The 17977-nt window shown below is 40.7% G+C and overlaps 1 protein-coding gene across 4 annotated transcripts in view; it reads left to right on the top strand.

Moving 5' to 3' along the window:
* Window positions 1-8905: 8905 nt before the first annotated feature.
* insyn1 (inhibitory synaptic factor 1) overlaps window positions 8906-17977 on the top strand; it is a 49929-nt gene continuing 40857 nt past the window's right edge. Inside the window, exons 1-3 of one of the 4 annotated variants that reach the window (XM_061039518.1) lie at window positions 8906-9060; window positions 9147-9496; window positions 10035-11662. In XM_061039518.1, the coding sequence (XP_060895501.1) occupies window positions 11519-11662 (144 nt within the window). In that variant the 5' untranslated portion in view covers window positions 8906-9060; window positions 9147-9496; window positions 10035-11518. The other 3 variants (XM_061039545.1, XM_061039535.1, XM_061039525.1) reach the window with 3 other exon arrangements.

Below are 17977 nucleotides of genomic sequence, written 5' to 3'. Positions count from 1 at the left end.
GATGGCATCCCCAAATTCTTTGCAATACATTTTTAAAAACCACTGTTCTCAAAGTGGGACCCTCCCATCTTTAGTAAATAAAGACTCAAGAGAGTTCCAGAGCTGGGGAGCAGAACAGCTGAAAGCTTTCATGATGTCTTTGTGCTGTTTCAATCAAATATGGGGTTTCAATGTTTTGCGACAAACATTTTATTTTTTTTATACAACGACCCAAGTTTTGTCCAAATTAGGGTTGTACAACTTTCTTGACAGACAAAATATTTGCTTCTGAAACAAATAGGGCAGCGTGTTTACTTTAAGTGTGTTTAAGGCCTCTATGCTGTGTCTGAACTGTTTCAGCCTATGGCTCTGTGTGGTTGAAGTACCTTTGTTTTTCACTTGAGCTGTGGATTTTCGGTATGTCAGTGTTATGATGTTTTTCCATTGTGTATCTGTTGTGTCTTGATGTCTGCAGCATATCTATTTTCTTTCAGGATAATAATAAAGTTGAAGTTAGAAAACTGGTCCATTAATTCACGTCATTTGCAGTTCCTTACAACAAACATGACAGTTGCTCTACAAATGCTAACTAAAAGAAAGCAGCTTTCCTATGCTGTGTTCTGGTAGATACCAGACTGTGGCGTTGAGAGAGTTACTTGGGCTGCCTTCGGCTATGAAACACGAGTGGCAGTAAGCATCAGGGTCGAGCTGAATAATTCAGCCCCTGGATCACAGTACGTTTTCATATTCATATTTTCACTGGCACATTTATCTGAGCGATCCTCCCCTCTTCTGCCTGAATGCATCTTCCTCCTCAAACCCCATAAATATCTGAATCAACTAATGACTCCTCTTGAGGAATTAAAAAGGCATCATTAGCCGGCACCTGAAGGTTGGGTCTGATGTTGTGTGAGGACTTTGTCGATGCTGATTAAGAAAACAGTCTCAAGGGTTGATCTGTTTCACAGCAAAGTCATGTGTAATGAGTAAAGGCGTACATTTAATGTACAGAAATTCCCATTTGACTCTTAACAATGCAAGGATTAAAGATGAATTACTGTATTTTCTGTTGAATAGGAAGCAGTGGCAAATCTTTGCTGGTATTATGTACAATTAATTAAAAGTAAACAGTGTCCAGGCCATCCAAAAGAAGGTAGAGACTCATAGAAAATAATTCAATGTGTTTTATCTATGACAGACATTTACATCACAGACCGTGTATGGTGACTTTATAAATGTATAAATAGTAAAATTTCCTTTTATGAGTCCATTAAACATAAAGAGACTAATGAACAGAGTTAATCTAATGAAATATTGAAGATGTACATTTCTATTCCCCCCCGGTATTGTCATTTCCGCTTGATGCTGTCATCATGGAAATCACAGGTTTGTCACAACAGCTGTGCGTTGTCGCTCTTGAGGTTACTTCACATCCCCAGACACAGAGGATTCTGTATGTTTCACGACAAATCAAACAGTTTTGACACAAGAGAAATGGCAATAATTCTCCAAAGGTTTCTTTTCTGTATTTTTTTCTCAAAAATATCCTACTGTTCTGGGCTCTAGTTCATTGATCCCTTTCTCTCTCTCTCTCTCTCTACACCACACGTCTTATACGGTAAAGTGCATCCATTTCCTTTTAGTGAAGAAGACTTTCAGGAGAATGAATTTTATCCAACTATGCTTGTCAGATAGACAACAGGTGTGCAAAAAAAGCATGTAGGGAAAAGGTGAGGAAACAAGTAAGAAGTAGCAGGGGTGAAGATGACCCACATCGCTGGATATGAATTTGCAATGAAGCTCTTGGGCTTGTTAGCACATGGCCTGGGAGCTAGCGTTGATGGGAGACGCATGGCTATCTCAGCTAACCCCTCTGCAATTCTATTACACTTGTTTATAGCTCTTGGCAAGCAGCAAACCAAAGATACTCTAGCTTCTGAGAGAAGGGCAGGGTTAAAGGGGGACGACTGCTTAGCATTTCACAAGGAGACAGAGAGGGCACCCTGAGCAAAGTGAGCACGCAGGGGAAGTAAGGAAAGAACAGATAAGATACAGATAAAACTGGGCTGACTGTTAAAAGCACTGATGCATGGTAATGGGACCAAACAGCACAAAAACACTGTGGGATTAAATGTTATTATGGATTATCTTTTTTTCATTTTATAATCTTTCTGTGGATTTGACCCTTTATGTCCTTGCCTAAGCACAATTTGAGAGGATTTGTAAAATTCTCCTCAGTTTACTTCAATATTTTGACTATTTTTGAGAGACATTCTCTCATCCAGTTTTGAGTGCTGTGCAGGTTTGAGAGAGACTGTCACCAAAAATGTAAACCCAGAGTTGGTTACACTATGATCTTTGTTCAGAAGTGGGGATGACAGTTGCACCTATAACAGCGATACACAGCAAAGGTTCAATGCTTGTGTATGGAGCATGTGTGTGTTTGGAAGTGATGAAGTGAGGAAAATGGAGTGTTGACTGTGTTATCACATGGAAACTGACCTAACAGGTCCTCATAATACCAAATAAGTTAACATCTGTAAATTCTACCACATTCCATGCAGATGAATCGGGTCTTATACTATAACACCTGCACAGTGCTGTGTTTAAATCAATTGCTGAATAATTTATACACATGTAGGTTGCATAACCTTGTATTGAAGATTTTTGTACGACTTGCTGCTTTGAATTTTTCTGCTATATCTCCTTTATCTTCCTGATCAAAGGCCTGATTTCGCTTTGACAAGGTGTACATCTGATGAAATACTTTTTCATCCTGCCTCTATGGTACAAGATAAATGCATTTCCATTGCTTCTTAGCAGCTCATAATTTTAACTTTTCTATTCTATACGTTATAAGGGTTCCTCCTCATTTGTTAGACAGATAGGTGTTAAAAATAATAATATTGCTATGGGGTGTAAGAAGCTGCTTTTGACTAAATTACAACAGAAGCAAGATGGAACCACCAAACACAGATAAATATCATGAAAGGGGGAAATTTGCTTGAGTAATTGTAACAGCAGCATAGATTACAGGTACATCAATTATTAAATGAATGAGTGATACATCACCTAGTGGCAGTTAAGGTGATGGAAGAATGTGGACTCATTTTGGATTCAAACTGCATATGGCGTTCTATCCTTGGGGGCAGTGGAAGCATATATAATGGAAGCCACAGCATGTCTTGCATGCTGTGGCTTATATTCCAGCTCATTTCTATCGCATCCTTACAGCAGGAGATAACCACACTGCTCCACAATGAGAAGGGCTGAGCCGTGACAGCGCTTGACCTCGTCGTGCGGTGTTGATGTCACAGTAAACTGACTGTCTCACCATGTTTGTGTTGATGGTGTTAATGGGTGCTGAGAACTTCTTGCTGCGCTTTCACAAAGGTGTAAAGCAGCAACAGGAAGTGTCATCCTAGTTCATCTCTCATCTACATCTAGTTTGGGACATTTTTTTTATTTTTTTGGTACTTGTCTCATGGATTGAACTGATATTATAATAAATGACAAAGATAGTTTGAAGCTGTTTGCTCAGCCTTAACATCTACTTGCATAAAACAAACAAGTTATCCGCAAACTAATGGTGTTCAAGTTCCCATGTTTTCCTGTTCTTAAATGGCTTTGAGTCATACAACATTTAAAGAGAATGATAGGGAGAAAGTGTCAAAATGTAAAAAAAAGTTTCTGATCATTGAGCCTATTGTCCCACTACTATCGAGTGGTTTGTCTCTTATTAATTAGCATATCGACCTCTGGGATTTGATTAAAAGTGCTCACTCATGGGGAAATACGAGATGCATTCTATTTCAAGTGTAGATGGATGTACTCAGAGATGTCCACTTGTGATGGAATAAACCAAGACCCTTGTTATAACAGGTGTAAGAAGTGCCTCAGTGAACAGAGTATAGATTCTCTAGCTACGTGAAATGTTTGTTTCTTCAAATCTATGATGAGGATAAATGTGTTCAGATATAAATGTTGTGCAATTCCACTCGATTGTGATTTCAAAAAGAGCACAATAGAAGCATGATAGAATCACATACAGACACAGATATTAAGGTAACCCTATGCCATACTCCACATCAGAGAAATTCACATTGATATACAATGAGGAGAATGACGACACTTAAGTAATGTATGCTCAGAAACATGTGTTGACTATGACACAGGAATAGCCTTCACAATGACACAACACCCCCTCTCAGACCAAGACCCCCCCAGTGTGGCTTTACACACTGACTTTATTTCTACCACTGTTGAGGAAAGTAAATGAGAAATCAATCCAACACTTAAGTTTCATTTCATTGTGTAAGAGTACTGATCCATCACAGGGTGCTATGGTCTGAGACAGCCTCTGCATGCTGCGTGACTGCTTAAATAAAACACACACACACACACACACACACACACACACACACACACACACACACACACACACACACACACACACACACACACACACACACACACACACACACACACACACACACACACACACACACACACACACACACACACACACACACACACACACACACAGCAAGTTGGATGCAGACTGAAATATCAAAAGGTCAGTAGACAGGCAAGTGAAGAGGATGGTGTTGTTGTAAGACAGGCTGGGCCTCTGAGATCTCTGTCCCTTAGCGTTTGTCTGTGGAATATCAAGGACATAACTGGAAATCATAAACAGTTCCTGATGTCTGTGTTTGGTCATGCATATTGTAGATGCCAGATGTGCCAACTGATTCCTTTGGTCCATAAATCATCATTCAGTCTCAGTCGTCATAAAGCCAAAAATTCAACTGCGGATTTATGATGGCAGAGATTATATGGAAAAATACTTAATCCTCTTAGTGAGAGTGCATTTTTATCAGTGGGAATCATTTGACTATACATACTTTTAAATAAATGATGCCAGAAATGAACTCTCTGCCAAGAATCTTGTAATTTATTCATGAGTATGTAGTGAATGTGCATTAAAAACTGCAAATAATCCGCCTTTGATTCTGCACCACATAATCCTGTGATTTCTTCTCACACTAGAAGTGTCATGTAACAATTAATATTTCAGTATTCATATTACAAAAGCATGCAACTTTTCTCTGTCTGTCCTCCATTTTAGCCCTCAGTGAGAGCAGAGAAAAAAAAGCAAGTCACAACTACACTACAGTGCCACACAATGGCCAGGAGAGGGAAAACATAATGGAGGCAGATTAATTAAAGGGAGCATTCCAAAATAGAAGCTTATCTCCTGACAAAACGCTAAGAAGGTTATGTTATTACCCCTCCTAAAAAAAAGAAGGATAATACAAACAGATTTGGCTGCATGTCGCTGGTAAAATGGCCCAGCAATCAGAAGATTAGATTAAGATGAAGAATATGGTGGGAAACTTCAGTTTGTGTGCTGTGACAAAAGTCCATGATGCAACTACTACATCTACAACATTTTAACAAATGTTAAAAACCTGCATTAAGTCCATCATTACATTTTCTGTAATCTGTCATAATATGTCAAATCAGGAGATCAAATCAGCCATGTTTAATACTTGATTCTGATTGGTGCTTATCAATGTTCTGCAATCTCTCCATGGCCCACCCTTTGTTAAGAGGAACAAACCACCACCATGCAGAGCAGGTGGTTGCTAGAGATGTGGCTCTAATCACAGATTTTAACCCTGGTAAAACTTTACAAGTAGTCTGTTTACTGTGGGAGAAAAAGAAAGTAGAAAAAAGCAGTGGCAAACAGTGGTCAAAAGTTGCTCAAACTTTATGCTATGACATATAAATCTACAAAATTGAAGATGGCACATGAAGTAACCACATAATGGGAAGTGGTATGGGATATGGTGGGGCTATCGAGAAAATATCATTGGACTTCTGCAGTGATTTGATAAGCAGAAGAAATGTATAATTTCCCCATTAAATACTTTTTTGTTATAGATTTAGAAGTAGGGAGCTGTGTAATAAGAGGGAGGATGTACAGTGAGCATGTTTTATAACAGAATGGAACCTCTTCACTCTGTCAGTGTTCCATTCCGTAATAACAACATGCTCAGTGTACTTAACAGACTGGTTAACACTCACCACTAAGCATATGGTTAATATATGTTTCAGACATTGTGCATTTGAACTCTACCTTTAAGTTTTAGAATGGATGGTGGACAATTGTTGAAATTGGGAGTTAACTTATAAAAATGGTTTTGTTTAAAGCACACAGTAGCATTGTTTCCTCCGCAGACAGAAAGAAGTCTGTGTTTGCTGCTTTTTGAGCGATGAAGGGAATCAGGAGTATTGAGGACTGAATGAGAGCTAATTAGTGGAGAGGGAAGAGTGATGTATTGCTAGAGGAAGGGTGGTTTGTACTGTTGGGATAGAGGGAATAGTCCCACATAGAAATTGCACAATGAAAAGCTACATTATATTTCCTTGTTGCTTGTAATTTGTAAGAAAGTATAGGCTTTCCTTTTCAATCAATTTTTATCTTCTTGGAAATAATGCAGTTTTTATTCTTAAAGTGCAAAAACAACTTCTAGGCAAACATTTTTATTTCTAAAAAAAAAGTAAGTAACCTTGAATATCAAGCAAGGATGGATGCACTTTTGGATCCTGTTTTATATACACATTAAACAAAGGAGTTATATAGTCAGAAATGTTGCATACAAAGGCATTAAGCTTCTCTGCAAGAAAGAACATTTCCAAATGTGTCATCCTCTTTCTTCTTCAATCAAATTTGGTGTTGTTTGCTACTATTGTGCATCACTTCTTTTCTACATTTCAACTGAATCCCATTGTAGAACTTTTGCAACCAGAGGGAGCACACGCCTGCTGCCATTTTGACTTATTTGTCTCTGGTGTGAGACATTATTATTATTTTATTTTGTGTTTTCTACGAGGGGTTTCCAACATACACTACACTGACTCAAGTTGCCCACAAATAAATAAATGAAAATGCCCCAGAGTAATTTTTTGTTGTTTGTGTAACCATACATGTGGATGCTGTGTGGACATAGGGATGATTGAGAGTATCTGTATTGATCTCAGTTATTCACCTCCCTTCACTTCATAGTAAAAAATAAATCCTGTGCACATCTTTCATCAGTGGATGTTCAAGCAGACACTGAGAGGAAGGTAGCTGAAAAAGAACACTAATAAAAAGGACTGTTGATCCCTGATGTATCAAATAAGTAGGAGTATGATATCTTATTGGGAGGTAAACAATGCAAGCCTTATAAAATCTCTATTGGGCTTTACCATATCACCAATATAGTTTCCTCTGGACTGGATAGGAATGCTCAGCCAGGTTTATGTGAGTGTATTTGATGTGTGTGTTTCTGTGTGCCTCTATGTATTGTTGTTTATGCACCTCTGTGCTTCTTTGTGAGCCTGTGCCTGACTAGAAAAAAAAATATGTTTGATATTACGTTGCCATAAACCACATGGAACAATAAATCCAAGGCAGAAATATTAAGCAGAACCAATATTTGGCTGGACCCACTCCAGATTGCTAGTAAAACTCACCAGTCAGAATGACCTTAGTATTAAAAATATATTTAACAGGGGGAAATAATCCAATTCCCTCCCAATGAAGGCATCATGGACATAGAGCTATATCTATGCTGTGCACCTGGGCCTTTCTACAGAGAGGTCATTTAGTATATGACACATTTGTTCTTATAGGGAGAGCTCGAGTAAATACATCATGAATATCCAGGGGGTAGCAGTATTTTTGCAACGTCAAGAAAATAGGAAATGATGGCAAAAAAGAAAAGTAAAATGAAACCTAAAAATAAGTAAGTCAAACTGTTGCTTTGTTCTAAGAAGGGAGCCTCCCATATGTGCAGAGAGACTAAGAAGTGCAGGTACAAAGGAAACATGCTCAAGGACACCTGTTTCTTGACAGAAGCAGTTTGTGAGAAGCATCTTTTCTGCTCAGAGATGCAGCAGCCATGTGTGAATGCAAGGAAATGCCTAAGATCCCCTTTGCAATCCCCATTCTCCACATTGAGCCACTACGTGCTTCAATATTTGAAAACATTTTCTAAATTTGATGAAGTTCTAAGCTGACACAATGCACATGTGTACTTAGAAAAGGCTAACAAAGAATATGAAGCATTCTTTTTTATTATATTTGTTTAAAGCCACACTCAATCTACTATTAATTACAGCAAACGTGCAAAATATTATTTATTATATTGCAAAATGTCCCCCAACTAGCTTTAAAGCATCAGCATAAGGTCTGGGATCCTAGTAGGGAAAAAACAAAGAGGACAAAAGAACATTCATCAGCAAGAAAGATCCACCTAACCTGAATCCACTCTGCATTTCCCTTTACAATTATGCTATGTAATGCACAGAGCCTATGGCTGCCTAGTACAGCTATCTACCAAACCCCTCTGGACACTCTGGTGCATTGCTCAAGAAGTTGTCATTATGCATTTGCTTTACTGTTACATTATTTTGTTTGGCAAAACTAAAACTAATTCTTATTAGGACAATTGACTCTGGTGGGGTTTTGGAGGGCTGTTGTCCTAAAAAGATGCTGATGAAGAGAACAGGGATGAGAAAAAGTCATGCTGGCCCTCCCTCCCTATTTCTGTCTCTGTCAGATGAGGTCATCAAACGCCAACCTTCTTTTGTCTGTTTGTGATGTCACAGAAAGGGATTTTTTTTGTGGACACCCCATCCCTAGAGACTGCTTGGCTCAAGGCAGAGGAAGACTTCATCTTGATTTAAGAGAGCGATAACATCCTCGATAGCACTGTGACAAAGGCTAGATAGGCAGAGTAAGAGGGGATAGTGAGGGGAGAGTGTAGATGCCAGCAGTGAGAGAAGAAGAAGACAGGAGAGGAGCGAGTCAGAGGAGGGACTGTGAGACACACTGTGCCTTTAAAGCACCAAGCCCCGCCTCCACAGAGCCGAGCAGAGCAGCGGAGTGGTGCTGGCAGGAGCCTGAGCCCTCACGATAAACTCTGGCATCAGCTTCCCTTCATCCGACAGTCAGCGAGGACACAGAGAGGGCGCAGGGGCAGAGAGACGGGGAAGGAGAAAGGGAGAGAGTCAGAGTGACAGAAAGAGGTGAGGGAGAGAGACGATAAACAGGCAGAGAGACTGAGAGGGAGAGGCTGTCATAGGAATCACATAGCTCCTTTTTCTTTTTACAGCAGCAGCAGCCCAGCCAGTTCTGACTGCTACCTCCCGAAGTGGGCGAAAGCTGACGCGGATGACGGGTGGCATGTTTTCAGCAGAACAGTTATCTGAGTGATGGTAGCAGCGGCCGCGGCGGCATCACAATCCAAAGCAGGAGCTCTCGTGGCTGTTAGTTATCCTCAGCCTCCTCTCTCCACTCTCAGAGTGCTATCAGGGCCATTCATCGTTCCCATCTCATGCCTCCAGCCTCCTCCTCTTCCTCCTCCTCCACGGCTTCATCCTCCACTTGTACTCCTCCTCTGATGAGCCACAGCCTCAGAGTGAAATAACCCTGCTGATAGAAGCTTCTCTCTCTGTCAAGACAGTAAGTAGGGGAGGGAGAGGACTGTGTGTGTGAGAGTGTGTGTGAGGATGACAGAGAGATAGTGACAGAGTGAAAGGGAGTGTGTGTGTGTAAGAGAGACAGAGAGAGGAAGAGAGTAGAGCAAGGTGGCGAGTGGAGAAGATGTTAGTGCGACCGACAGAGGGACTGATAAAGAATCAGCAGGTTGTGTGTAGCTTGAATGATCCTGCTGTGCGTGGACAGTGAGCTCTGGGCATAGCAACAGCAAAGTGATGCACAGGAAAGGTGAGTAGGTGTGTGTTCCTGCGTGTATGTGTGTGTGTGTGTGTGTGTGTGTGAGAGTGTGTTTGTGCAGGTGAGGCAAGTACTCAAGGAAGGAATTTCAATTTCAACAACAGCTAAAATATTGTCAACGCAGTTCATCTTTTTTCAAGTCCTTCACTTTATTTGTGTTATTTTTTATGCTGGTATGATCCAGATAAACAAGAAGGAAAAAATAAATGATGGTAGGATGAGAGACTGGAGAATAAGTGATTGCTTTCTTTCTCCCTCTGTCCAGGTGCCATGTGTGATTGGCCAACGCATCCCGTGGTAGAGGCATCGCCTTGGATTTGGCGAGAAGCTCTCCCCCCTGCTTGTTCTCTGGGGTTCCTCTGGGAAGCTTTCATAGGATTTATCAGGTCCTGCTGGATGGCACGGAGCTCTGTGCCTCTCTGAAAAGAGTCCACAGAGAAAACCAAACACTACACAGATAAGAAGTAAAATAATTATCCAATCACAGCACAAGGAGGCAGACCGGGTTCCCTTAGCAACAACTGAAGGAGAGGAGAGAATCCTTTTCTCTTTCTGCTCTCTTGGTTTTTGGGCACACCCCTGTGGACTGCTGTGGGTCAGTGTTTTTCTGAGAGAACTTGGATAACACCGTTGCATGAAGACAGGCTGCCTTCCAAATTCCAGTGGAAGGTTCTCATTTTCCTTCCAGCCTCCCTTGTAACTGTCTCATATCGACACCATGAATTTTGGTTATCCCTCCACAAAATTCTCATCACAAGTCACAGTCTGCTGGCTTGGAAATCAATTCATTCTAATCCCAAGCCACCTGGAATAAGCCCTGCTTCGGGGGAGATTGGACACTCTGTGAAAGGACCCACGCCTACCTTTCTTTGCCTTTCATGGACGACAAGTGAAGGACGGCATGAGTAAGTCATCATCTGCAAAGAAAATGGATGTCAAGCAAAGTTTATTTTGATGTGAGTTCCTACTGACAGTCGTTTTATTTTTCCTGGAGGAGGAAACGCCACACTGAACAGAGGAATATCCCCTTTTTTCCAAACAGGATCAGTCCTTTCTATCTGGAAAGACAGTAGTCCTCACTGAGATACTATATTTAGAAGGAAAATCTTGTCCCAGTTGGCCGATAATGTAGAACACGACCGTTTTGAAAATTGAGCAACTACTGGGAGTTCTATTTTTCTATAGCTTTGTCTATAAAGGGGTTAATATGAACCCATTTTCTGCTTTCACTTTTGTATATTAATCTGCCATTATGTTATTATGTTTCACATGTAAAAAAGATTGTACAGGAAAAGTGGGGTAAGGGAGAAGTCTTTTTCCTCTATAGACAGGCGTTTTAAATAGCATCTCCTGGGGAACAATTTCAAACATACACACTGACACATGAGATGAGTTGGCTCAACATGGTTATGTAAGAGTTTCATACCAGCTTTAGTCCATGTATTTTGCCTCTTCTTTCTCAATGGATTTACAGCGTTTGACATTTCCCATGTTCATTTTCTTGTCGTTTTTGGAAGTGTCTACCAGAGGGCATGGATGTCAGAGTGTGACCCTGTGCCGAGTGTGCGGGCAAGGCAAGGCGTTTTGGCTGCCCAGGTGCTTTTAAGATGTTGAGGTCTCCCTGTGTGGCCGGGGCCCCTGTTCGGATCAGTAGCACTGAGGCTCCTTGTAGCCAAAGACATGGACCCCGACTCGGCTCCCCCACGCCCTCAGCCTGTTGGCCACTGGCCCCACGTCGCCCTGTAAAGGATGTCCCTCAGCAGAGCTCCGGCCCGGGACACCTCTGAGACCCCCAGCCCGAGAGAACGCATCCGCAGCCACATGAAGATGGTGATTAACCAGCTGGAAGGTATCCTCATTGAGCTCAAGGATGTGGCAAAGGAACTCCGGGAGGTGAGGTTCAAATTCAGTTTACACATTTTTTTTTTTTTTTTCCGGGGAGGATTATTACTCAGGGGGGGGAGAAAAGGTGGAGGCAGAGGAGGATGTGGGTGCCATGTGGGTGTGCTTCTTAAGTTGGCTGCCTTTAATTAAGTGTAAAATTATTTCTGCAGCATGGAGATTTTGATTTAGATTTGAAAGTGAAGAGCTCTGACTTTTGTCTTTGTTTTTGTAATATGAGGATAATGTTGATGACAACGACAGCAAGGCAGTCTTCCAAACTAATCAAACAATTGCTCATCAGCAAATACAAATGTCCTTCATGTGTTCAGTGGAGTCTTGTGGGAGGGACAGAAATTGTGAAGAGCTGTTGAAAAGCAGCAAAGCCATGCTGAAAGGAAACAGAGGCAGGCTTAGATAAGATACAAGACTTAGCGCCGCAATAGTTATATAACCATTTTGCTAAGGATCAGCTGGATTTCTACTGTATTTTTGCAACTGCCATGGTAACGCTGGGAGATGACATTTGCGTGTATGTAAGGTGTGTATAGTGCGTATGTACAGCACAGTTTGAACAAGGATCTAGAGAAAGAGACTCTGTTTATGTGCATGAGTTCTTACAAGTATCTACAAGTACAGGGACAAAAAGTGTGAGAGTGTGTGACAGCTGATAATGCGGAGTGCATCTGTTCATGGGTGTGAGAGTACAAAATGGCCCTAATCATCTCTTTGGGATCTTCCCCTGCAGCTTCCTCAAAGCCGTGAACTCTCCTTGCAAAGCTCTTCCAAAGAGAGAGATAAAGGCAGATAGGAAGACAGAGACAAATGAAACCTGTGCTAACAGTTGTGTCTGGCCCATCCCACATCCTCCAAGATCATCACATGATTAACCTCCCACCTGCTTCAGCTCAGGGATGCAGAGGGATTGTATGCTTGTGCTTGTGTTTCTGAATGTGTTAAATAAGTGGAATGGTGGATGATAGTGCATGTAATGACCTGTAGGAGGAGGAGGGGTGTTCTGAAGATCCAGGGGTGAAGCTGCCATAATTCACTCCATCACAGCCTAGGAACCCATCCCTCCCCCCTTCTCCCTCTGTCTCCAAGCTCTGTCCCACTCACTATGTTCTACTTTATGTACCTGCGCATTTGGAGGTGCAAGGGCACAACTCACGGGCACCTTCTCTCTGGTGATCAGGAGTAGCCGAACTGTGTGGGGGAGTGATTGATGATTATGGGACAACAGCAAGTGGAATAATGCTGGCTGGAGCTATTTATAAACAAAAACACAGCCAGTGCCGATGCCAGCACTGACGCATATTACCATTCTTATCCCAGACCCCATCAGAGAGGGCTCTGCACAGTGGCTCAAATTTATTTTTTTATTGGGAGAGCACAATCCCACATATTGAAAGGGCTAAGGGATTAATACAAGCTGCAGTGGCGGTCATAATGCTGGTATCAATATCCTGCAATTATCCGACCTGTGAGATTGTCAATTGTATCAAACGGAGATGAAGAAACATAATCTGTGAAGCACCATCAGATGCATGAAAGCCTAATGTTCCATAAAATCTCTCATTCTTGGCCACATGAAAGGAACAACATAATAGATAACAACTGTCACATAAATAAATGATGAATTGCCGTGTGAATGTAGTGAAATAAATAACTCAGTGAAGGAGCAGTAATGACTGATTATCACCCACAAGGTCTTTGGGGAACTGGATACACTGCAGTGACTCTCAGGAGTTAAAGCCGACACTCCTAAAAATTTAGATCCGAAGAAAACAGGAAATATACTGGTCTGTTGGTATACTTACTTCCTGGTATTGCTATTAAAGCCTAAGAATCAGTTACACTGTGCCAAATGGACAAAAGCTGAAACAAAAAATATTTAAAACGCTTATTTAACCCCTTTATTATTCAGAATCAATTTTCTGCTCAAGCCTGGCCTGGCTGGTCTTTGCAGCAACCATTACAATGTGTGTTCTTAGGCTTTAAGGGTAAATGGAATTATTATTTTAATATCATGATTTCAATGAGAATTTATACAGTTGACCATTTTCGAAATTGAACAAATATTTTTAAACGCTCCAAGGAAGGAAAAAGATAAAAGGTCCCAGGAGAATCACAAATCTCCGGTACTGTATATGTGTGGCACAAATTAAGATCGAAAGAATTCATTTGCCAACAAATGGCTTGCAAAGCAGTTTAGGCAACAGGAATATGAGCTGATATACTGTAGCAGATGTGGGATATTTTAAGCACTATAGACTATATCCAGATATCCAGAATGTCATTTTCTTAACTTTAATTCACTTACTCCAACTCAAGTCAGCAAACCTCATTTGCTCCTGACTCTCTGAATAGACGAGACTGTCAACCCTGTTATCTCTTGTTTTTTTCACCTGAATGTCTGTGTCATTTAATGTAATGCAGGCAACAGAGGGGATAGAAAGAAAGTCACGATTTTCAAGATTTTCAAGATTGCTGTTGACTTGTGAATCCTATTACAGGCTTCACGACAGGTTAAATGAGAAGGATCTTAAGGAAGGACATTTGACGGGAACAAACTTATAAACTACTTCATTTGTTATCGTAATAGTGGCAGCAGTGACAACTCTGGAGGAAATAATTAATGTCAACCTTGGACTCAGAAGTCTGAGGATAAACAAGTAGGGGAAATGGCACCAAGGAGGATGCAAAGCAACCACTGACATTTCTGATATTAAGTTTTCCTTGTGCCCAAACTGAGGAAAAATAAGTAAACCTTAATGTAGGAGGACACTTGAGCTGGTTATTAGAGAATTGAAAGAATGCAACGACAAGGGCTAACGAAAAGGAAGAAGACAGCGGAGAAGAAGCAGTTGTATCAACTAGGGGAAAGGTGGTCGGTAGTTAGCTTTACATATTTATGTTGGACCAAATGGGAGAGACTGACTGTTTTTATGTGGATGTAGTGATTATGCAGAACAGAACCATGAGCAGACGATGCTGCACAACTGTGCTCGTCTCAAGACAAATGAACACAGGAAGGCAATCAGGACTAGTAGAATTACAGCTCCAAATGAGAGAAGTGAAAATAAGCTGGACAAAGAGCAATTATCAGTAGCAGAGTACAGCTTGTCCAGGACACCGGCCTCCATCAGTCAGCCTTGTGATTGTTGTCTGTATGCTCATCATTGTACTGGAGAGAGGTTCATGCTTTTTATTCAGCTACAGGCCTGAAGAGGAGGGATGCAGCAGGAAAACTCTTGTGTCAGGTGAAAACAGTGTATTTAAAAAAGTAAGCTTTTTGGGAGGAAGTCCTGAGTAACAGGTTTATTAACAAGACATGCAACCATGCAGTTTTTGAACTATATAATGGATTTTTTAAAGTGTGTCATGAATGCTTTTGATCTGCTGAAATTCACCTGTGAGTAGCAGACTATCAGCTTTTTAGGGCAGCTTGTTTCACAAAATGTTGTGCTCGACCTAATGTGCAAAAATACTTCCACGCAATCTCTTTGATTTGGGACACGTATTTTATTTATTCATTCATTCATTTTTGAATTATTCTGTATTCCACTTGTGGTCGAGTACTATTGAGGTTGAACAGAATGGTAATATTTAAACTCCAGAACCGTAACTATCATCCGACCACGATTTACTCCAACTTCAACTCCTGAAGGAGCCCTTTGTACGAAAATCCTTTTTATTAGAGCCCGACAAATGTACATTTTTTGAGCCAATGCAAAAATCGATATTGGGGAGAAAAAATATCCAATATTTTGGCCGCCATCTTTCTTAGATCTATCTGCAATCTTTAGAGATAGATAGATATAAATGTATACATTTATTGAGTTGATCCCTCAAATGCAGTTATCAAACACTTTATAAAAAATATAAAGTATAACGAAGACAAGATCACTCAACTGGAAAGTAACTGTGCATGTATGTGCAACAACATTTGACACTCTGGACACTGATAATGCTAATAATTCTTGTTGTACTCTATATATCACAGTTTGCTTGTGAAGGAAAACTGCTAGTGTCATACAATAAAACTAATATGAAATGCTTTTAAACTGGTGAATAAATCTAATAATATCGGCCTATTTATCAGCTGGCCGATAATCGGTCAGGGTCTACTTTTTATGTTTTCTGAATAACCGCTGGCTGCACCAGGAGTCCTGAAAAAATGTGCTTTACTCCAGAGACCATATTTTTATCGGACTAAACCGAGGGGTTCGAAGATTGCATCTCATCTCTGGAGGTACAGCAGACACAGTAGCAAAATGGGGTGGTCTATTCATATCCATTCATCAAAAAATTCCAGCAGCACAATCCCATTGGCTTGGCTGTCAAATAAAGGCTTTGATTTTAGACAGATTCTGTCAAAGAAAACAGCAATGTTAATGATTTGATCAGAAAGGCAATCGTGTGGTGCTCTTTTTTAACCAAGGCTTTTTACATTTTAAAACATTTTTAAAGCTTTCTAAAGGGCTAAGGTACCCAAAAAGTTGGACCCAGATCAGCCAGCCAGCCAGCCAGCATCTCCTTATCGAGACTGAAACCAGTTATGACACATCGAGGGGGGAATCACAATCCCTCTCCTCTGAAGCTGCCGCGCTCAGCACTAACCAAATCTGTTCCAGACCCAAAGGCAACCCAAGGGAGACCAAAACCAAAATCAAAGGGCCATTTTTTCTGCAGGGGCCATATCCTCTCTTCACTGTGTGTTTCCCCCCACTGATGCTGCTGCTGAGCAGGGCAGGGAGCAGAAAACTGCCTAGCAAGACTCCCTCAACATTTAACCATGTGGGGACTCCAGTAATCACAAGCACTTTCACTCAGGGAGTAGAACAATGGAAGGGGATAAACACTTTTTCATTCAATGAAATAGTTGATCCTATTATGGAATCTTTTTTGGAAAGTTTAAGGGCATGGCAAAGATAGTCCACAATTTAATGAGTACTGTGGGAAAAAATGGGTCACTGCAGAGAAATGTGAGACAAAAACCATTATACATTATAGTAGGGGAGTAAGAGAGTATGCAACGGTTTACTGCAACGTAAGCGAAGATTAATTCTTTGTTCTAAATGAATGTTGTCCCTTAGTCACCAAGTTGGGAATATATACACTTTTTGTTGATAAAATTTCACCAACAAAAGTGTTTCTTCTATGGATGCAACAACATTAGGGGAGGGATGGTAAACCCTTTATCATTACCAGCACTATTACATTCTGCCAAGACATGGATATTTGTCACATTGTCCGAACCGGTTTAAATAAATACGCTTGGTTGAAGTGCACACTGATTGTTCAACCAACCAGCAACAGTGGCTAGAAAATAAGGTAGCATTAAATAGTTGACCATGAGAGCAGAGCCAGTGTCTCACACTCTCACTGACAAAACGGCTCCCTTTGTCTTTGTGTCAGAGTGGGTGTCAAGTGTTTACAATGAAAGCAAATTGTGGCTCAGCAATCAGGTAAACCTTTATTCTACACCCTCCAAGTTTCCGCAAATAACAGCAACATTAAGTGGGTGTGATCGCTTGCAACGCATCTTGTTTCTCTGGGGCTCTAACAGGAATGGATGCTGGAATGGCTTGACCCTGTTTCACTTGAGACCAGCGCAGCATGGCTTTATATCTTCATTACAACGAGTCTACCTGCTAAAGGTGTGTTTTAACTGATGTCTTGCTTGTCTTAAGTCAAAGATGAACAAAAGAAGCAGGCTGTGGCGCTGATTCATGGTCAAATGAGCGGCTGTGAACACTATAACCCCCTACGGTGTTGTTGATATTCGTTTCTAATTGCAACACCACTATAGCTCAGCTATTTTGATGATAAAAAAAAAATTAACAAAAAGTTATCTGTTATCAAGAAGTTGGAACACTTTTATTGTGAAAGAGTCATATCAGGAAATGTGGTGTTTTCAGTAGCAGCTTAACACAACTCTGTAGCAGAATTTTTTTTTTTTAAAACAACACAGATTCAGTTACAAGCCCCAATTTGCTGACCACACACTGACTTATAAAAACATCTTACTCTGTTGTCATGCTTAGAAATTAACTAAATATTGTGTTGCAGGTTTCTTTGAGGGGGAGTGGGAGGAGGGTCATAGTGCGTGAATACGAGTTCTTTTCAGTTATCCCTTTTGGATCCGTAATACCACAATAAAATACTATTACTGCAACTGCAAAAAAAAAAAAAAAACATTATATGAATCTCAGATCATATTGCTTATCACTAACCAAGATGCCAAGTAATTTTACTGCAAGTAAAAACTAGGTTTATTCTAACTTCATTTGATAACTTGTTTGTTTTTCACACCATAATGTC

The sequence above is a fragment of the Labrus mixtus genome, chromosome 1, assembly GCF_963584025.1.
Source record: "Labrus mixtus chromosome 1, fLabMix1.1, whole genome shotgun sequence".
Lineage (NCBI taxonomy): Eukaryota > Metazoa > Chordata > Actinopteri > Labriformes > Labridae > Labrus > Labrus mixtus.
The sequence above is the reverse complement of the archived record's forward strand: the minus strand, read 5'-3'. Positions and strand labels throughout refer to the sequence as shown.